We start from the raw sequence: 23,022 nt of genomic DNA, 5'->3' as shown, positions 1-23,022 counted from the left end.
CAACCACGCTCCTGCCTCAGCCACTCGAGTGCTGGTATTACAGGCGTGCGTATAATATTCTTCTGATAGCTCATCTCAAACCTATCCTAAGTGCTATCTTCCTTGCTAGCGCCTAGAATGCTCACACACTACCAAGCAATGTTAAGAAGGAAGAACAGCTTGTCACGGGCTAGCTGAGGCATGCTGGGGGTGGCGGTGGTGTTGGGAACTGAGCTCAGGTCTGCGTGCAAGTGCTCTTGTCCTGAGCCACAGCATTGCCTGGCTGGGGCCTTGCTGAGCTTACGTGGCAGCTTAGTGTCTGCTCCATTCTTCCTTCCCTTCCCTGCCACAGCCAAGAACGCTGCCCAGCGAGCCCCGTACACATGAACCCCCCACACAGCGTGTTTCTGAGGAAACACAACCCAGGACAGGAGCCGTAGGAATCTCAACATTTTACTGCCTCCAAGTGACACTTCAGATTCCTTATTTCTCCTTCAAAAATGTTTGGAAGCAAGAAAAAAGTACAGTGGAAACATTACTAGTTACCACTTCTAACCTGGACTGCTTCATACTGCTTCCTGGTCTCTCTCCTTCCGGGTCAAGGGTCAGTGTCTCTTTTCTAAAATATATATGCTTGATCCTATACCTCAGATCCTATTACTTAGTCTTGCATTCAAGAACTTCAATTCATTAGAATGACTAACAAATGCTCTTTGTTCTTTGATCTAATCATTAGCTATTTTTTTCTCTTGTAAATCCAGGACCTCTGCGCTGTGCTATATCCCAGCCCTTTTCTCTCGCTCTTTCTCCCTCCCTTGCTCCCTCCCTTTCTCCCTTCTTTCCTTCCCTCCTTCCTTCCTGCCTCTCCCCCTTTCGCTCGGAGACATGTATCTTTGAGATTATCTATCTATCTATCTATCTATCTATCTATCTATCTATCTATCTATTTATCTACCTATCTTTGAGACAAGGTCTAGCTATATTGCTAAATTGTCCAGGCTTGAACTTGAGATCCTCCTGCCTCAATCTCCCAGAGTGCTGGGAAAACAGATGTGTTCCCTGGCTTAATCTAACTTTGAAACCTTAACTGTTCCTGGGTCTTCAGACATAACTTTCTTTCCAGCAGGTTAATCCCTGGTGTAGCTTTACAAATATATGAAGCACACTCCTGCTGTGCCCATGCTAAGTCCTCCATCCAGATTACCTTCCTTCCTCAGCCTTCCCGATACAGGAAAGAGTGCCAACACTTATTTACCATAACTGAGCACTTGCTTCAGATAACCTGTGAGCTCCACTGAGGATGGGTATATTTTCTTCATTTCTGCGTCCTACGGCCCGGCCCCATCTGGTCTCTGGTGTATTACCTGAGCTCGCTGCCTTAGTTTGGGACGTCCTCCTCTCTATGCTGTGACTCCCAGCCAGCCTGTCACTTTCTTTCCCTTTACCATCTACCGGCCAATAGCAGCTGGAGTAAGCTCTTACAACGTGAAGTAAAGGACATTAGTCCTTATGTTTAGACACGTGCAACCGTTTCCTTTGTGGCACTTGGTGGCATAGAGTCCAGACTCTCCGGGAGTCCGAAGTCCACACTCCTGCCCACGGGAGCGCTGTCTCCCACTCTTTCCCTGGTGCGGCCCCTCGCTCGTACACTGCTAGCCTGGGGGTCCTTGGTGGTTCTCCTTCAACTTTCCACACGCTTTCTTAACTGACAGCCTCAGCTATACTCCTGCGCCCTGGCCGGCAGGCTCTGCCTGCTCTACCTCGCCCTGCCCCTTCCGATCTGCATCTAAACCCCTGCTCGGAGGACTCACTTGAAGAGACTTTTCTTCTAGGTGCACTTCTCATAGTATGACCACAGTGTCCTAACAGTACTCACCATGGCTTTGTTTACTTATCTGAGCTAATTTACCGTTTCCCTGAGGGCTGCACATGGCCAGTGTCATGACAGATTGCTTGCGCGGCTATTTTGACAACACCTGGAATGAAGCAGGGCCCGCTCAATGAACACCTGATGGCTGAACCGAGCCCCGCGGAAGGTTTTCAGCACAGTGACTACAGAACAGTGCACTGGGTACGACCAGCAGCTCGCTAGACGCCTGCTCTGTGGCAGAACACAGGGAACCTGGGCTTCCACCTGGCATCATTTGCTAACCTATCACAAAGAGTAACAAATGATTTATTCTCTGTCCTATATTCCATTTCTGTAAAATATGGACTGATCTGCCAAAAATTTCTGACAGCACACTTTGTCAGGAGCCTTGAGAGACACAAGAAATGAAAGGTTGCTGTCCTCAGCAGATAAGAACAGAATACCTAAGATGTGGGGGCAAAAACTTGTGACTACGGGACTGGCCCTGACACTACAAGGCCTGGTTCAAATTCCTGCTCTGCTGCTTGTCCAGGACCCCAGCCAAGCTCGCTGACTTCTCTGCCCGTCAGTTTAGTTTGTGTAACACGCATGCAGTAAGACAAGGTGGGTGTGCGGATGAGCTCAAACAGGTCAACTATACAACGCGGTCAGCACGGTGCCCAACTTATAGTAAACATGCCAAAAAACGCAAGCTATTATGATCATCTTGCTAAAACTCCAATAGCTTTTATTTAAATTTTGACATTTGCTGTTGATACAATTTTGAAGTGAGTCCAGTACTCCAGTAGATAAGGAGGACAACTGTGAGCTGGAGGACAGTCTGGAACACAATGGACCCTGTCCCAAACAGACAAAAAAAGAAACTGAAAATTTAAAAACGCATACTGGACTTTTCTAATACTCTGAAGAGCAGAAGTGAGTTAAATTATATTTTTTCTTTCTATATTTTTTCCTTTTGTGTATTTCTCCTGGGTGGGAAATGAAGATTAATGAACCCACTGAAGATAAAATGCAGGTAGTTGATAATATTAAAGAATCTCATACTCAGCACGGCTTCTGAGCTCATCTTTATATTTCCCAAATGTGATTAAGTTTTTCTATTATGAGCCGGGCGTGGCGGTGCACGCCTATAATCCCAGCACTTGGGAGGCTGAGGCAGGAAGATAATGACTTCAAAGCCAGCCTGGGCTACATAGTGAGTTCAAGATCAGCCTGAACTACATAGGAAAACCCTGTCTCAAAAAAAAACCAACTCACCCCTAAAAAAAGCTTTTCTATTATGATAGAAGTAAAAATCAGAAACAACAGCAAAATACAAGAAATTATGTTTTCATTTTGTTATAAATTATAAATTTAATTCTAGCACTCAGGAGGCTGGGACAGAGGGTCACAGACATAGGGCCAGCCTAAACTACATAGCAAATTCAAGGACAGTCTGAGCTACACAGCGAGATCCTGTCTCAAAAATACAAAAACAAAATTTATATTTGAAATATTAGAAAGAGTAAACACTTTCTTGTTCTCATTTTAAACTATGTCTATAAGTGTACAGACAAAGAGGAAAGCACAAATTACAACCTCAGGGATAATGCCTGAGCAACAACTCCTAGCTTTCTGAAATACTGGAAAACTTTTAGGGAAAATTATAGAGTGAATTTGGCATTCAACTAAAGATAATACCACAATTGATGCCTGACCAATATCTGTACGACAAAATAAAATTTTATAGGTTTGGTTAATTCTGACTCAGCAGTACTTCTAAGCCACAGTTTGCTGGAGAGTAAAATGATAGAAATAATTCTAGCATTTCCAAATTGTAAAGCTTAACGCGTTATATTACTCTGATAGATGACTGTAGAATTTTGCCACACATCTTTAGTATAACTGAAAATTAAATTTTAGTATATATTGCAAACATGTGCTAATAAAAATAAAACCTAAAAAAATTAAAATTAAAAGTATTAATTGGTTCCAAACCTTTTGTTATAACTTGTGATTCATATTTCTAAATAAAGGTTAGAAGTCATTTTATTTATTTATTTTTTTTTGGTATCGAGAATTGAACTCATGACTTCAGGCTTGCCAGGTAAATGCTTACGCCGCTGAGCTATATCCCTGGCCCAGAAATGATTAATTATGAGTTGACAATTTAATTCTCTTTTTCTTTGTCTTTTTGAGACTGGGTCTCACTGGCTTTGAACTCACTTTGTAGCCCAGGCTGTCCTCTAACTCATGGTGATCCTACTGCCTCAGCCTCCTGAGTGCTGGAATTATAGGCATGTGCTACTATGCCTGGCTGACAATCTAATTCTTCAGTGACAGTTTCCAATCAGATTGTAAAGCAGTCAAGGAGAGATGGCTCAGATTCATGGTTCCATGTGTCAGCCAGAGCAAATTTTGCTGAACCTATCTAGGTTACCTTTTACTGGCAACAGCTTGTGTTAACTGAGAGATTCCTGGCACACACAGAGACTTTTCTGGACTTTTATTTAAGACGGCAGTAATGAGATGAGCGCAGCGGCAAGTGCTTGTAGTGCCTGCTGTTCGGGAGGCGGAGGCAACAGATACTTGAGTCCAGGAGTTCGAAGCCAGGCGGGACAAGTTAGTGAGACCCTGTCTCTGGAATTTCTGCTCTCCATACAGGGAATGAAGACTACTCTTCTGTGCCTCAGATGACACCTGCACCCACTTCCTGCCAACGCTAACAGCAGGGCACGCGTCTCTCACGCGACTTTCTCCATGTTTCAGGGTGGTTATCACTGCTCTTAAAAAGAAAGATTATTTATTTATTTTTTTGGCACTGAGAATTGAACTCAGGACCTTGCGCTTGCCAGGCAGGTGTTTGTGCCGCTGAGCTATATCCCCCAGCCCAAAAAAGAAAGTTTGAAAAAATGTATTTTCCGCTCTTTCTGTTTTATTCATCCCCAGTACTCCTGACCCACTTGCTGGGGTGCTGAGCTGCATGCTGAGTGGAGCCACAGCCACATCTACAAAGCTGGGAAGAAGCTCATTTCACTAGGCGGCTGTCTGCTGGCCTCTGCTCCCAGAGACAGCAACAAACACATTCTTCATGCAAAAGAAATCAGAGTACAGGAACTAGACGAAAACTTGGACTAATTTGTCTTATTTCACACCTCGGTAACTTCTAATCATAGATCAAAGAAGCATCAGAGGTCTTGGCACTATTTGCTAGTAATAAAACAGCAAAAATGCTAATTTTTTCCTTTAAAACATTATACAACATTTACCATGATTATAAAATAATGCACTAAGAGAGTATGGAGTATACTCACCTCTGTAATAAAAGAGGCAAAGGTCAGAAAGCACGAACCAGCGTTTCTTCCACAGCCTCATGCCAGTACTGTCCTGCATTAATATTAAAGACATTCTTCACTTCAGACAGTTAAAACCCACTTCCAGGGAAAAGAGGCTTTTAAAACAAAATATCTTTAACATGTGCATAACATAACCAAACTAAACTAAACCAAACTAAACATAAACTAAACTAAAATTTGGTCCATCCAAATTTCAGGGTACACAGTTTCAGTTAGAATAAATAAACTCTGGCGTTCGGTTGCGAAGTAGTGACAATAAATAATGATGACATATGGCATATTTCCAAAAAGCTAGAAGAAAGGACTGTGTTTGCACCACAAAGAAATGATAAATACAGTATTTGAAGAGAAAGACATGTTTCTCATTTTGAACATTACACACTGTTTATGGAAACATTACATGGCCCTCCCATAGAAATATATGTAATTTTAAAGTGTGGATTTAAAGAAAATTTAGTGGCAGTTTTCTAAGGTCACAGGAAGAGATACTGACTAATCTCTGAAGGGTAATAATGCCATGTAGAAGGAATATGTTGAAATACTTCGACTGCGTTTCATACTTGTGAGCAATCTGAAATCTACTCTCCCAAACACATAGGCCTGCTAGGATGGCAATGTTGGAACCAGCAGTGGTGTATGCGCTCTGGGAAGCCAGATTTAATAAATATGTTAATCTTCAATAGGAAGCAAAATATGTGAACTGAAATTATTCCAAAGATATGCTAATGTAAAATGACCATGAATAAAGAAACCCTAACAGAATTCATTTCATGAACACTTTTTTCTTATATCTACAGTATAGGTGGGTTTTGCTCAGGCTGCAGAAAACACTGTGTGGCAGCTAGTTCTAAGTAATTTAATTCGTAAAAGTATGAAGCTCAATCAAAACTATAATTTTAACACAAATGACTTTCCTCCATGCAATAAAGCAAAACTGCAAGAGAAAATTAAACAGACACTCCAAAATGCAAAATTGAGGCCAGATTGGATAGGCACTGATTAATACTTCTTAACTGTGACAATCACACAGCTTTAGCTTTAGAACAACTGAAATTAATGTGGGTTCAAAAAAAAATCCCTGAATGTAAAAGATTTGCCCTTAAAATTACAGTTATCCCAAGGAAGAGACCAAACAAAGCAAAATGGAAATGCAATGGTATATGGTGTTTTCAGTTTCTTAATTACATTATCTTTGAGTTATATTTACATTTTTTGGGGGGTCATTTTGAGACAGGGTCACGCTATGCAGTTCAGGCTGGCCTTGAGCTCACTTTGTAGCCTAGGCTGGTCTTGAACTCACAATGATCCTCCTGCCTCAGCCTCCCAAGTGTTGGGATTACAGGTGTGCTCCACCATGCCTGGCATGTACATATATTTAGGGTTGAAGATTTTTTTTTTTGGTACCGGCAATTGAACTTAGGACCTTGTGCTTGCCAGGCAGGCGCTTGTGCTTGCCAGGCAGGCGCTTGTGCCTCTGAGCTAGGTCCCTGGCCCTTACATATATTTATATATTTACGGATTTTTTTTTTTTTTTTGAGACATGGTCTCACCATGTAGCCCACGCTGTCCTTGAACTGGTGGGAATCCTTGTGTCTTAGCCTCTCAAAGTGCTGATCTACAAGCATGCACCACCGTGCCCAGTTTTATATATTTTTAAAATTAACATATAAGTTATAAAATAAACCTTTATGCTAGAGAAACTAGTCGGTAGCACTTGTAATACTATACCAGCCAAGAGATCAAGAAACACGAACAAGTCCAGCACTTGGGAGGACAGGGCAGAAGGGTTTTGAGTTGAAAAGTAGTTAAAAAATCAATACAGAGATTCTTCTCTTAGAAATTAACCTTGCAAAAACCTTTTAGTTTGGATAAATTAAAAGACAGATAGATAAAATACAACTAACTTTAAAATAAAGATAATTTGTTGTCCAAGTTACAAATCTAATCAACTCAGCGAGACACTGGTAAAATTCATTCACATTGAGAATTCTCTGGATTTTAAGAAGGTCCTCTTCTAATACATTAGTTAGCTGCCACCCCACTTTCAGGTGAAATAATCTCTAATAAATATTCCACAGCAAATTACTGAGTTTCAATGAATAAAAATAAGTAGGTCAGCTGAAAGCAAACAACAGTATTTTAACAGAACAGGTTGGCTCCATCAATGAATCTATCTTTATTTTTAGCTGGCTCATGGTACTTGTACATTTTTATGGGATGCAGTGTTACATTTCAGTGCATGTATGGAATGTGCTCATGATCAGACCAGGGTAACTGGTATATCTATTGCCTCACATAGGTATCGTTCAATAAACTAATGTTGAACTTCCTTTTTATCTACATATATGTACAGTAAGAGAGAACCAAGCCAGACAAAGGCCGTAAATGTTAAGCGTCTCTCAGTTATGTGGCAGTTGCTTATCTGATATCCAGCTGTAAGTGGGAAACGAAACAACAATTTCAAAGCAATTAAAAAAAAAAAAAAGGATGCCTAAGTCCAAGGGGATAATGCACATGTATGTTTAATTCCAGAACTAATGACAAGCTTCCCAGAGACCTTAGTTATCCAGCTTCCCAGACAGTACAATATAAACCCCAGCTATCAAGACGTCTGACAGTGAGCCATGTTTGAGCAGTCAAAGCAAAAAAGAAAAAGGAGCTGTAAAAATCTCAAATTATTATCATATTTCTACTGAGAGGTTAGCATAGTATTTCTAAGATGTAGCATATATTTAATTTTAAATCTAAAAATACATATAACAAGCACAGCCAAACAATCTCTGGTCTGTGTAACATCCACTCTCTGTCCTTTTTTCTTGACTCTCTTCATGGGTAGTAAAAGTCAAAGAACATGGGTGATGACTCAACAGTTCCTTCTCCATTTTATGTAAGTTTATATAACTGTCTTAGCAACATTTAGCCCAAGACGTTCCTTTTGATTCCACCTTTTGCTTCATATCAAATGAGAGGGGGAAAAATACCTGTTTATAAAGCCAACCTCGTCTGACCACAGGTGCATTAGGGTTCCGTTTAATTGAATTTGACCTCTTTCCAAAATTATGTACTTTTTTTGAAGACCGTGAAGTCTAAACAGAAAAGAGCATGACACAAAATGAGGTATTAATTTCCAAGGAACTGACTGGAATTTTCATTTTTATAACTCATCTTTTTTCAGATTTCCCTAGGACTTGTAGGAAAAGTAAATTATTACAATCCACTTTTGCTGGCTGAGTTGTTCCAAGTGTAAGAATTCTACATAAAGAATTCTCTCCCAGGATATCACAAAGAGATCACAGGTTTTACAACCATTTAAAATCTGGATATACATATTTTAAAAGATACAGTATGTACCAGTATTTTGTCCTATCTGCTTTATAAAATAGACTTAGTAAAAACTGATAATAAATTAAAAACCAAACAGTAGAACTTTTTGCTTTATGTCTGCATTTAATAGTGTTTTAATTAAAGGAAGTTAACAGTATTAAGTCAAGGAGAACTACTCAGGTACTAAATATAAACAAACACATCACATCAAGTCAAAGCAAGACTGCAAGAACCTACTTAATGTCTTTTTTTTTTGTTTTGTTTTGTTTTTTTTCTGGTACCGGCAATCGAACTCACGACCTTGCGCTTGCCAGGCAGGCGCTGTGCGGCTGAGCTAAATCCCCAGCCCCTCTACTTAATGTCATACAGTGCTATTTTCTTTGTAGACATCTCTGAACTTCAATAATGCCAGACAGATGGTACTTGCTCTTGAAGGTACACACAAGGATATACAATCGCTTGAAATACTGTCATACTTCGCATGAGGATTTATTTTGGCAGGAATGGCAGTGGTAATCACTAAACATAAAAACAGTGCAGCCGAATTTGAATTTCTCTATAAAATAATAGGTAATATCAAATTATTTCTTAACTTTTCAGCTTATCTCAAATCTTTGAAGAGACCGCATAGCTCATCAGGCTTTTTTGGGAGACGTTTTTGTTAGTACGTAATAGAACTGAATACTCAGTATCAACAGCATTTTCCGAAATTATTTTTAAACAGATAATGCTTAGATTCGTATAAAGCTCAATGGTATGAAAAGATAAACCAGGACCAGTCTGCTTCTCAGACCTAGGCTCCAGCACGCAGGAACCCCACACTTGTGAAGTCGCCAACATCGCTGTGCGCATGCGCAGGCCTAGCCACCTAGAAGGACTGCTCTCACAGTTATTCCACAGCTTAGTCTTCTCATGTGACTGCACACATAATGCTCAGTCTTCTGTTCCACCACTTATCACAGCTCGCTATATAAAGAGAACGCCTATTTGCCTACACTACTGTCAACATGCTCTGCCGTAAAACTTTTTGACCTCTGTGAAGCTTTTAGGTGTAAATGGTGTCTTTTCTGATTATAACTATTATTTTTCTTATTATGAATGAGACTGAGAATCTTTTTCATATATTTAAACAGTACATTCCATTCTCTTTTCTGAGAATTGATTTTACATAATTTGTCTATTTTAAAACTCGGTCACAAGCTTTTTTCTTATTGATTTATAGCAGTTCTGTAATTTTAAAGGAATGATTCCTTATTTTCATTATTTTATATTACTACTTTTGGGGTTTATGTCATATTTCAAAAGCTCATCTGCAATGAGCAGATGCTGCTACTTCTGTTTTTTTTTTTTTAGGCAGGGTCTTGCCATGTAGGTCTGACCAGCCTTGAACTCACTATGTAGCCCAGGCTGGCCTCGAACTTGCAGCAATCCTCCTGCCTCAGTCTCCCAACTGCTGAGATTACGGGTGTGTGCCACCATGCCCAGCATTTCTTCTTCTCATTATCTATTTTCAATCATAAATTGTTTTTTCTAGCCTCCTATAGTATTGTTTTTAACATTTCAACAACTGATCCATCTGGAAAATTCTGGATATAAATTAGAAGCAGAGGTTCAACTTTCTAGACAATGATTTAGCGGCCTTCAATCCATTTTTCTTATCATTTCTCGAGATCTTAATTAAGATATATTAAGCACTGTCCTCAGTTATGCTTTTCACTGTCTTATGTTACTAAGAAATTAATGCTACTTGAAAATTTATCTTAAACATCTCAACTATAAATGATATTGTAGTTGTCTACTATTTATTTTCTTCCAATAAACATCATTTATTACTACAGTTGTCTTACTACGATAAAATACATGTTTTCTACATCTAGGCTTTCATATCATCAGAAAATCGAATTTCTAGGCTATTATATTTCCTCCCCTTTAAAACAAGTCGGTTCAATAAAGTGCTCATTCTTTTATGCAAATACCCGTATTTGTAAAATTTCAAAATCTGAGCTTGGTAATCTAAAAAATGTCACTAAGTTACAATCTTACTACTTTAAATTTTAAATAACCGATCCTTACATCAATTATTTCTAACATAATAAATCCGTGTAACAATTTAAAATGTGATGATCATCCTAGAATTCCAATTAGAAGTCTATTATGAGCAATAACAACAGACCCTGCTACCGCTTCTCAACAGTCCCAGCAAGCAAGGTAACTCACTCGTCCTATGGGGCTCATCGGATGCACAGCGTACTCCGAAGTCATGCTGTGGTTAGAAGCTTCATTTATCATACTTACAGGCCGTTCCTTCTTTTCTTCAGATGTCATTGTCGCAACGGCCCTAAAAATACAACATATGAAATGCTAGGGCTTGCTTTATTTAAACTTTTGTGTAGTAGTGCTTCCCTGCAGTTAACTACCAGATGCTCTTTTTTTCTTTCAAAAGAATTAGATACAAGTTACTATAAAATAGTATTTACAACTACTTTAAATATTTAGCACATTTTAGTCATGTTTATTTTAACAGCATGGTTACAGATACTCTACTTGGTCATCCAAATGGAAAATTAAAACTGAATGAAAAGGCACTATGAATGTGGCTCAGAGGTAGAATGTATGGTCAGCGTGCACAAGGACCTACATTCAGTTCTCATCAAAAATGAATCACAAGATCAACTATTTTCATATAAAATTAACTGAAATATCAAATTAATTTTTTTGGTATCAGAAACTGAACTCAGGACCTTGTGCTTGGCAGGTAGGCGCTTATGCCACTGAGCTATAACCCCAGCTCAAATTAATATTTATGAATAGCTTTGTAGTTTATAAAATATTTTCATCCTTTAACTCCAGTTACCTGTGAGGCTGAGGCAGGATGTTCAAAAGTTCAAGGTAAGTGTGGACAATTTAGGGAGATCCTGTCTCAGAATAAAAACAAAAAGGGCTAGGTATGTAGCTCCTTGGTACAGTGCTCCTGAGTTCAATCTCAACTACTATAAAAATGAAAACATCTTCAGATCTCTTTCTCTGGATGATTACAAAAATCCTGGCAAATGGTAATTACAACCACCCCCAAATTAAGGATAAGAAAACTGAGTTCATTTTTTTTTCCCTTTTTGAGACATGGTCTTGCTCTGCAGTTCAGGTTGGACTGTACTCACTTTGTAGCCCAGTCTGGTCTCGAACTTGCAAAGATCCTCCTGCCTCAGCCTCCCGAGTGCTGGGATTACAGGCGTGCGCCACTACGCCCGGCGAAAACTGAGTTCAAATTAATTTAGTAATGTGTCCAAGTGTGCAGTTTCTCTAACTTGTGTTCTGGGTTTGAGAGCCTTTTTCCTTTGTTTCAACTCTTACGAAAACTAGCTTCTAAAATTAGATTCCTTGAGAAAACGAATTTTTTAAAGTCCCATTTCTATGACACAGTGAACAGCTGGCACTCCGTTCTACCTGACTGCAACGTCCAGATAAGCAAACTATTAAACTGTACTATATTAAATATGGACCACTGCAATCTCAGTGCAGACCCCACTATAAACACAGCCATTCCAGGAAACTTTACTTACTGTTCATTTACGACAAAAATACAGTTGTCCTGCGATGGCTGTCCTGTAACTGGGTGTTTGCAGGTCACTTTCCTTTCATTATGGCTGAAAGAATAAAGGAAAAAGAGAACATGTAGTTATTTTTTTTTAAATCACAAATGCTTTTCTGATACTTTGAAAGCGGAACACACATTTCTTTATTGCAATGTTAAAGTTCTGGAACAAAGGAGATGAAATTCAAGCCAGCAACCTGATGAGATCCCAGAACACCTTTTCTACTGTGACGTGGGTGCGTATTTGTGTGTGTGCCACTTATAGCTTTACAATCCCACGAAACTCACTCCGCTTCCCCTGAGCTCACTTCTCGCTATTTAATAAAGGTGTGCCGACTTGCTTCACAGTAACTATTTTACATTTCATAGGTGGGCCATGAAAAATAAGTTTGATTTCTAGCTACCTTTACTATATTATGGCCCCACCTGGGTGAATTAAAGACTTAATGGCAAATTCATATATGGAAAAATATATCTAATATTACTAAGGTATCAGTACATTAAAAAACAGAAAATACCCTGGGTAAACAACGAATCACATCATTTCTGTCTACAAAAGCATCTTTGTATGAATAAATGTAGAAATACGAAGAGAAAGAATAATCTTTGTTATGTTTATTAAAACACATGCTTACTAAAATATGCTTCCTATGTGTACTAAAATAATCCTTGTCATGCTTACTTCAAATTAAAGGATGACTATTTTTGGAGACCAACACTTTTGTCTAGGAAATATTACTCTTTATGTCGAATGATAAGATTAGATTTCTTACTGTTTTCTTGAAATGAGAAGAACAAGACTAAGTGAAAATATTACATGGCCCAAATAATATGAAATATATGTTGGTAAATCGTATACATTGTTATCTATAAATTAATAATTTTTCTATTAGGTCGCATTCCATAAAACCACCGGCTGGAAAGAGCTGTGGTCAGTGGGCCTGACCTTAGAAAATTTACTGTTGTTATGGAGACAGTGGTCAAGATGTAATATTGAGCGTCACGGCTTTCTCAATGCCAGAAGACCCTGGCACGGGCTCTGGGTCATGGCAAGTCGTCACCCACACGCTGTAAGCTCTGCTAAACACTTCAGTTTTTCCATGTTCTAACTTCCATTTAACTGCACTGAAATATTATCCATAAAACTGAAGCCATGTAAAAGGTACAGATATAGTTTTAAAAAACTACGTATTGAGTATTGGAACACAGAATGATTAATGGGATACATTATATATCTTCACTCTTTGAATATACACAGGACTTGAAATTACACAACTCTTGTGCTTTTGTCTGTTTAAAGAGATTTAATAGGTAGTAAAAGTTGCTGAGTTTGGATATCTGTGGCACTGTTTTCAGTGCATAAAAAGTATGCCAATCATTTTCTTACCCACTGATTGAAAAAAACCCAACAGTGCTAACTAAGGCTTCATGCGGGACGCGAGTTTATGTAATAAACAGTAACTTGATAACAGAGTAACACAGCAGAGCCTCTGGGGCTGTATTTCAGTACTCAAACGCGCTGCCCACACATGGAGCATGTATTTCCATTAGTCAGGCAATCTGCCCCCTCTACCCCAGGATGGGGCCGTAACCCGGGGCAGGGATTGGACACCTTCACAAGGAGGAATGGAGGCCGGCAGCTTTTGCAAAGCCTTGCCTTGAGAAGGAGGGGTCTTAAAGAGCTAGAGTCAACTGAATGGTAGACAAAACAGAAAAATACAAATTCTTTTTGTAGTGCAAAAAGACAAAAATCTCTCATTTGCTGCATTATTTCCCTATGCTGTGTCATTTTTCCTGAGAGGGACACAGGAGATTCTAATGCAAATGTTCTGTCACTGAATCCGACCAGGTCTCTGCGGTGGCTGTAGGAACTACAGGAAGGCACTACTCCGATCTGCTGCGTACCAGAGACTGGGGCACCCCCAGGGTGGATGTGGGCAGTGGACACATTTACAAAGGGAATGAGCTGGGTGCGGTGGGGGATGCCTGCAACAACCCCCGCAACACACACACACTCGGAGGCTGAGGCAGGACGACTGCAAGTTCGACACCAGCCTGAGCAACTTAGCAACTTAGAGAGACCCTGTCTCAAAATAAATAAAATGGGCTGAGGATATAGCTCAATAAGAGGCCCTGGTTCAATCCCTAGTACTAGTTAAAACAAAACAAAACAAACAATAAAACACTGAAACATTCTTTTCCTCAAAAGTAAACAATATTTCAGTGAAACTGACATTTTCAGTGTCCAAGCTTGCTTACTTATTTATTCAAGGCAAGGTCTCAGTTGGGATTTACACGGGCCTTGAATTTGGGGCCAGTCTCCTGCTTCAAACTCCCAAGTGTTGGGATTACAAGCATGGGCCACCATGCCCGGCCCAAGCACTTTTAAAATTGCAATGTCTTAAAGTAAAAGCAATAAATTAAAAAATCTTCAGATTCTGCCTTGGTTAGAGGACCATTAACTAAATCAAATACACCGACATAACAAAGGTCACCGCATGGTTCTCTAGTCATGACATCCAAAGTGAATGAAAAGTATAACAAACCGTAATATCAACTCCAGCTTTCACTGCTCAAAGGCAGCGAGTTTCCATCATCTTACAGGATGGACTGCCAGTCCTCACTGCTCATGTTTCACAAATTTTTTTTTGTACTAGGAATTGAACTCAGGACCTTGCGCTTGCCAGGCTAGTGCTGTGCTGCTGAGCTATATCTCCAGCCTTCTCATAAATGTGTTTTTGTACACACTTTTGTATACTTTTAGAATTTAGTTTAAATTTAAGAATCATCCCTCTTGGTCATGTCAGCATTTGCACTGCATTTTTACATTCATGTTGCACTTTAAAGTATTGCAACAGCAAAGGGCAAACATACTTCTAAAGCATTCAGGGAACCTAAGAATGACTTGAGCAAACAGAGCGTGCTAACAAATGAAGCTGCCACGGAGCCAGCTCTGTTTACATAAGGAATTCTTGACCCTGGGAGGCAGCTGTCCTGCTGCTACGTCCCCACCGCGGCCGTACCTGCAAGGAGGAGGGCAGGGGCTCATGATTCCTGGCTTTCAATTCTACCGAGACCTGTCCTTTGCATTATGTACAAGCCATATATTTTCATTTTATACTTGCCATACTTCTCGGTAGTTAATTAGGTTTTTTGAAAAAGTAATTGTTTTTGCTCTTGAAGGGCTTCAAAATTCTGATCAAGTATACCATCAGTTTTGCGGCAACACTTCTTTGGAAATGTGTTCAAGGTGATTCACACATTGAAGACTGATGTGAACATCATATAAATTGTGTGCTTCTGAATTATTTTGTGAGAAGCTCTCGGTGAATGCAGAAAACTGCCCCTCAGAGCCCAGCCATGCAAGAATCTGCAGGACCCGTGCTTGCACACATGTCAATCGTCTATTAGCCAGTACAGCTCGCTGGTTGCTTTGTTTGGTTTTTCCTTGTGGTACTTAAGATTGACCCAGAGGTTACCAGACTCACTATGTAGCCTAGGCTGGCTTTGAACCTGCAGCAATCTCCTGCCTCAGGCTCCAAAGTGCTAGGACTACAGGACTGTGCCACCACGCCTGGCTTCCCTCAGCCTCTTGAGCAGCTGGAGCCACAGATGTGTCCCACCGCAGCAGGGTTTTTGACTAGTGTGCTCCTAGCCCCATTCTCTCCTCAAGCACTGTGCTTTCCACTGCCTGGCACTACAGCGGCAGACTTTTAGGAATATACCTGTTGTGCTTTTTTAAAAAGAAACTGCACTATTACATACTAATAAGCCACTGTACTACTAAAAATGTTCTCGAACCTTTAATAGACACTGAAGCAAAACATTACTTTAAAAATTCTTTGCCAGAGATCTGCTGTCCTTCATGAGTGAAAAGGAGCGGTGCGCTGTGGCTCGGCGGCATGGCCAGTCTCCACACATGCTCTCTTGCACACGGCCCTCCGGGATGTCTGAAGTGCAGAGCAGCGGTACTCAGCCAGGGGCCCCTACCGCCCACAGGATGAGCGGCAGCCTCTGGGAACATTTCAGACAGTCCTAACTGGGGAGCTGCTACTGGAATCGCCGACCTAGGCAAGGGCGGGGCAAACATCTTAGAACACACAGGGCAGCCCTCCACGTCAGAGAATCGCTCACAGAGTCGTCAGTGCTGAGAAAGGAGACCCTGCCCTAGAGGACCACATCCCTTTACCAATTCACTCTTCTGAACAAGTGACAATGGCAGCACAGGTTCGAATCCAGCTCTTCCACTTAAGAGGCAAGTTACTTTACCTCTCTTCAAATTAGTAACAGAAGCCAAGTCACACACTGTTGGTTTGCTCTATCTACGTATGTATATAATAGAGCTTACATATAGTCACAGATGTACATATGCTATCAAGGAGCTGTTCTAGGTAGTAGTCATAGGAATGAGCAAAACACAAAAAGCTTTGCCTGCATGAAAGCACTTTCTAGTAGAGATGCCTGTAAAGAGGGAATAGGAGGAAACCATGGCCTGGAATAGGGGTGGCGAACCTATGGCCCGCGTGCTGCGGCCAGCTGTTTGTTATCACTGAAAGCTCGAAGAGGTTTTCCATCACCGGCCTAGAGTATACTAAGCTCTTGATAGTTGATGTTACAATGGGCTGCAGGTCTTTGAGTGCATGTCATCATTATTACATTATTATTTGCCAACACTTTAAATTAGCACTTGCCCCGATGTGGACATGTTCTGTGAAATGCACCATGAAGTGAGTCTGTCATTCCGCAAATGTCAGAGTACACTCCCACAAAACTAGATGTCCAGCGCATCACTCAGTTAACAGATGCTGTCCCTGTAACGCCGCACACACTTCTCCAGTAACCGTTTTGCAAACAGCAGTAGTCCATTCTAGAGTAACGATGTGAGTACAGTAGACACGTAAACCACAATAGTCACCGACTGTCATTCTGACACACCATGCACAGCTGCAGCGCCACGCAGCAGTCTGCTCACACCCGAGTCGCCGCAGGCACGTGGGCAGTGCGTCGTACCAGGCCAGGGTGAGGGCCCTTCAGCTCCATCCTAACCTCAGCTTCCAGCACCACATGTGGCCTGTCACGGAACAAAGCGTTCTGGGGTGCATGGCGGTGACTGTCTAAAGCTTGTGACATCCCACAGCTCGGGGTTTAGTGTAAGGTTGTGATCCTTCTTGGTTTTCCTGTTTCTGGTCAAGACACTTGCCTCTAATGGTAAAAAGTTGGAAGGAAAGACATTTTTTAATAGTTTTAGAGGAAGATAAGTTATATCTTCATGGTGCCCAAGGCAGCAGGAGAGAGATTTCTTAAATAGCGACACACAATGCTTTTAAAAAATGGCTTTAGGTATTCCAGAGTTCAGGAATGAAAAGGTCTTACTCACAAAGTCGATCTGAGGATCATGCTGTGGCAAAGGCCCAGATAAAATGACCAGATCAGGGCCTTTTAAAAAGAGACATAAGAAACTCATAAACAGTAACATAAATTGTTGGTTCCTTGGCATTACGCCTGCTACCACTGCCAGAGATGTATTTACTATAACTGGAAGACTGAATGAAAATCCTGCTTCTTTAAAACTTCTGTGGAACTATTTTTCCATTTACTCATGATTTGGTTTTAAAGGACATGTCTACCTGAGATAGAAGAGAAATTCATTAGTTCACCTAATTCCTGCTCAAATCTTGATGCGAATAGTGAATTATTATGTAACTACTAGAAAACAGGCTACACTGGCCATTTAAGCTGAGAACTTAGTTCTGAGCTTTCTGGTGGCCCAGATAGAAAGAGAAAGGAAAACAAAGGAAAGGCCTCAGGAACATACATCTCTGTTGAATGTAAAAATCAACTAACTGATGAAAAAAATTAACCTAGATGAAAAAGCAAGAGTCATGTAACTGCATAATAAATCATGAGGTGATACATTCTTTAGAGCAAGTATGCAAAGGAACTGCCTTTTTGGAAGGCAGTGCTGGGGATTAAACCCAGGGGTGCTCTACCACTGAGCTATATCGCTGCCCTTTTCAGTAAGTTGCTCAGTCTGGCCTTGAATTTGCAGACCTCCTGCCTCAGCATCCCAAGTGTCTGGGATTACAGGTGTGTGCCACTCTGCCTGGTTGGGGAGCTGTTCTTGATTTTAAAATAAGGATAAGTATGGTTTCAAGGAGACCAAGGACTCAGGGTTCCTCAGCACAGCAGCAATGTCCTCTTTGTGAGGCACTTGTCTCTTTGGTGAGTTATCATCATAGGCCCAAAGTGGCTATGGAATCCCAAGTATCACACGCAGACCACAGAGTTGAGATCTGAAAAGGAAACTTACTCTCTGCGTATCTTACTTCAGCTGGTTTCCCCAGTGCCACCGGCAACTGTTTTCTAGAATCTCAGCCAGAGATATGAATGCCCATGCCTAATTCAGTAAGTGACAAAAGAAACAAGGCCACTGCAAGAGTTTATACCAACAAGACCTACCCAGTGGGGTAGAGAGGGTAAGGCTTTAATAGGCAGAAGAAGGGGAGGCGGCAGACTTCTAGCTAAGAAACATCTTCTTTTTCTAAGACACAGCCACTTACAGTCCAAGGAAAATACCCGCATCAGCATATTCACAACTAGGCTTCTTTGCTCTGCATGGTAGAAAGACAAAATGTTTTTACTACTTGGAGAAGTTTTGAGAAGGTAAAGAGGCAACAAATTTAAGAATTCTAGAGGTTTTATTTCCACCCTCAGAAAGTTTTAATGTTTTGGCTGCGGCTAGTACTGCAATTCTTTTCTATGGGAACATAACTAAAAACCTGTACTCCACATGTTAAGCAGCCTCTGTCAGTGTAGCACAAGGCTGAGGGAAGCTGGGCGAGGTGGCTCATGTCTGAATCCCAGCACTCTGGGAAGCCGAGGCAGGAGAATCACAAGTCTGAACCCAGACCGGGTAACTAGGGAGACTTTGTCTCAAAGTTTTAAAAAACATTTTTTTTAAAAAAGGGCTGGGAAGTAGCTCAGTGTGACACGCGGGGTTCAGTTCCCAGCACCACAAACAAGACCATCAACCAAATGAACAAATAATGAACCTGAGATAATTAACTTTTAAATGAAGAAGTTTCTTGTGGATCCCCATTTGGAAAGTGCCAGTACTGGGGGCGAGAGGGGGACTGTGGTGAGGAAGCAGAGCCTGGGGAGCAGCAGTGCTGCAAGCTCCACTCACCTCCTTGCAGGGAGAGTGAGAGTCGGCCAGGTCCCCAAGGGCCCTCCAGGCACCGCCCTAGTGGGCTAGGGCCTCACTAAGCCCCTCCTCTCACAGGCTCCGCCACCTGGGGCCCGAGCTTTTAAGAAAGGTCAAGCCAGGCCTGGCGGCTCAAGCCTGTAACCCCAGCACTTGAGGCTGAGGCAGGATGATCGCCATGAGCTTGAGGCCAGGCTTGCCTACAGTGAGACACTGTATCGAAGCAAGAACTAAAAGCAAACAAACAACAACAAAAAACCCCCAAAACATATAGACCTTTAGGGGACATTCAAGATCTGCTATGGGTACTATAGTGACTAGAACAAAACTGATTATTTATTTATTTGTTTGTTTGTTTGCTTTTAGCCTTTCTGGAGCCTTTATTTAAAATAATCTTACTTGTTCATAGGCCTGTCCTCCAAAAACAACAACAAAAAAAGATTTTTTATTATATTTATTTTTTTAAAACTGATTTTTTTTTAAATTTAAAAAATAAATATTGAAATTGCTGTTAACACATTGCCAATAACTGCTAACATTTTCTGGGTGGCAGATACATTACAGCCAAACACAGAAAGCTTATTAGTGTTTTATATGCGTAACTATGCCAGTCGCATTAAAAATATACCCACTCCATACACAAATATGGATGTTAGAAAGCTGTCTCGTCTCATTTTAAACTCAGATGCAAACCCATTTAAACAGTTTGCTGTGAGTCATGTATCTCCCTCGGGGAAAGGGAGATGGAGTTAATTTAATTTTAAAGTCGGTTAGCGTGGTGAGGCTTGGAAGCTGCAGTCTGATCGTTCTTTTGGCGACCCTGGTAACAAGGCCAGGATCCTGGCTTGGACGCGCACAAGAGCCAAGCCATAAAATCTCCACTTCCCTCAGTGCTGTCACGATCCAAGGGGGTAGCAGGAGCGGCCTGCGAGCCACTGCTTTTCTCTAACTCAGTAGAAAACCACGCAGAGGACAGCTGAGAACGTGTTTTCTGTACACTTTGACTCAAGGAAGAACAGTGCTGTTTTGTATGTTCCGTGTGCCCTAGTGTAAGTCTCATTACACCGTAATTACTTTCCTGTTTGTTCTCAAGTTGAAGAGTTTTTAATCAATAGAAATTGTACAGTATATCTTTTCACTCTGAGACTCAATCGATCAAATATTAGGTTTACAAACACATTTGTGTGGGCCAGTTAGTCATTAAACCCACTGGTTCTATGCTGGGCCGCAGTAATTTAAAAATTATGAAATATAAGCTGGGTGAAGTGGTGCTTGCCTATAACCCCAGCTACAAGCGCGGCTGCGCAGGAGGGTTGGGAGGATGCGGGCATGGGTAACTTAGCGGGACCTGTCTTAGATAAGAATGGCATGAGGAGAGCACCCCTGAGTTTAATCTCCAGGAGTCCAATAAAAATAAAAAGCCAAAGTTTTTGATTATTTTATATACAGAACTATTTTATTTTCATTTTAATAAGGAAAATGTTATGTTGAAATCTGACCGCCACAATGACTGTTTCAGCAATTTATTTTTAAACTAAAAAATATGCTGGCATAGAAAACTGTGCCTACAATTAAAGACAATGTTTTAAGTACAAAAGAAAAACAGTAAATACGTCCTGCTTTTCTTGAGAGAAATGGAATTCTTGAGTTTTGGTTATGTGAAGAAATAACTACTGAGTTGGCAATTTGAAAGATGGTTATTCTTCAAAACATGAAGGGTATATATTTCCTTTGCCCACAGTTTGGTCTAAATGTCGTTTGCCTCTAACTGAGGACTAACTGCTTCCAGACATCCTGCTCCAACCTCAGCGATTCACTCAGCTACCACGCGCAGATTCCACAGGCGGGCGGAAGGAACCCTTTGTTTTCCGCCTCTCTCCTCTCACCCTTCAGAAAACGAAGTCTCTGAGCTCCTGGAGGAAAAGAACGGGTTCATGTGGTGTGAATCGGGTTGGTCCTTACCCCAGCACCACGACCCCCGGACAGCAGCCAGTGGGAACACACATGTGCACGGTATCAACCCCAACACAAAGCTGAAAACATAACAACTGATTTGTTTCAGTTTCTGGATTTATAGATAATCCCCCTCATTGATAATTTCTATATCAGCTTTTGAAAAAGTTTTTAAGAATAACATGTACAGAAAGTATCTACAAAATAACATGGAATGGATTTTAAAGAATTTTGAAAGAAACAAGAATAATTCAATTAACACCATGTTAGTTAAAAACAAAATGTCTCTACACATCCACTGTGAGTGTGATGACACAGTTGTATTTTGGACCACTTGATAAAAGCAAAAATGTCTGAAATTTTAATTTAGAAATTGTTTCACCTCTAAGTCATTTGAGTGAATGTAAACTTAATGGAAAGACTAACTGGCATTATATGGTTAAAACAGAAATATGATGCTTTGAATGTATACACTACTTCATCAAAGTGATTTCTGCTAAGCACTCCACAAGTTTCTGCCCTCCCTCTACTTTTTCCTCCCATAATGGTGATTGAGCCCCAGGCCTTTACACTGAGCTGCTTCCCTAACCCTTTTTATTCTGAGACTGGGTCATGGTAAATTGCCCAAGTTGGGCTTGAACTTGAGATCTTTCTGCTTCAACTTGCTGGGGAGCTGGGGTTACAGGCATGCACCACCATATCTGGCCCAAGGGTTTAAGAATTAAGTGATATTTCTAGTTGCTACTGGAAATCACTTTAAAGGAACAGACAGCCAATAACATCTCGACCACCATCTTAGTACAGGCTCATATACCCCCAAAACTATATTAAAGAGTTTTAAACATTTTTTTACTGACAAAAATATGTATGTCACGTACAATATATTGCTCTGAAATCCCAACTCTTATTAAAACCATCCTAATCTCCCTAACAGTGACCAGTATCTCCCCTATTTATTATTCTACCCTTCATACTGAGTCTCAACTCTTCTGTAAAATGCACATCAAAGACAAAACCAAAACAAAACAAAAACAAAAACTAGCTGGGTGTGGTGGCATACACATATAATCCCAGCACCTGGGAGGCTGAGGCAAGAGGATCATTGCGAGTTCCACGCCAGCCTGGGCTACAAAGTGAGTTCAAAACCCGCCTGAACTGCATAGTGAGACCCTGTCTCAAAAAGATAAAACCAAAAACAAAAACAACACTGACCCAATCAAACCAAAACAAATCTTCTACTGTTTTTGAAGAACAAAGTATTTGGCGGCACCAGAGTACACTGCCTGGCCATAACAGAGGTCAAATATTAGCTGAACTGGAAAGTGCTTCAAGAGTTAGAGTTCTTGAAAACAAATACAGCTGCATTAGTTCCTTGCTTTAAAAGGGATTGGTGGCCTTCTGCTTCATCTTAGACATGAGACACAATGACTTATATCCCACCATAATATGATGAGTGAAGAACACTGATAACGTGAGCTCAGGTACTGCTGAATAAGCTACAGTAACAAAAAAGGATAAATAAAGCCACATCACAGGGTATATTTTAGAGGTTTAAAAGAAAAGACCTGTAGAGTAATGGGTACAAACTTGTTACAAAAGTTTTAGAGTTTTTAAAAATAAAATTAATTAGAACTCCAACTCAGAAATGCATCAGTACTCAAAATGTTCCTCATGTCATTTAAAAGCAATAATGTGACATTAAATATATATATATATATAACCTAGGATTTCATTAGTTTAGACAATGAAAGTTTAGACAATTTCA

General features: G+C 40.6%; 1 protein-coding gene and 1 long non-coding RNA gene across 5 annotated transcripts in view; both read right to left on the bottom strand.

The window, feature by feature from the left end:
• Positions 1 to 23,022, bottom strand: part of Plekha5 (pleckstrin homology domain containing, family A member 5) — a gene marked incomplete at its 5' end in the record, with an annotated part of 231,068 nt that overhangs the window by 86,670 nt on the left and 121,376 nt on the right. For all 4 annotated transcript variants that reach the window (XM_013511432.1, XM_013511433.1, XM_013511434.1 and 1 more), the window contains 4 exon segments: positions 5,143 to 5,215; positions 8,166 to 8,270; positions 10,726 to 10,846; positions 12,069 to 12,152. In XM_013511432.1, coding sequence (XP_013366886.1) covers positions 5,143 to 5,215; positions 8,166 to 8,270; positions 10,726 to 10,846; positions 12,069 to 12,152 — 383 coding nt within the window.
• LOC106147935 overlaps positions 20,798 to 23,022 on the bottom strand; it is a 5,576-nt gene continuing 3,351 nt past the window's right edge. The window contains exon 3 of the long non-coding RNA XR_001232973.1: positions 20,798 to 21,217. This is a non-coding gene — a long non-coding RNA (uncharacterized LOC106147935). The remainder of the gene's footprint in view (positions 21,218 to 23,022) is intronic.

This window comes from Chinchilla lanigera, unplaced genomic scaffold (genome assembly GCF_000276665.1).
Source record: "Chinchilla lanigera isolate Chin_1 unplaced genomic scaffold, ChiLan1.0 scaffold00012, whole genome shotgun sequence".
Lineage (NCBI taxonomy): Eukaryota > Metazoa > Chordata > Mammalia > Rodentia > Chinchillidae > Chinchilla > Chinchilla lanigera.
Note: the sequence above shows the minus strand (reverse complement) of the source record. Positions and strands in the feature narration are given on the sequence as shown.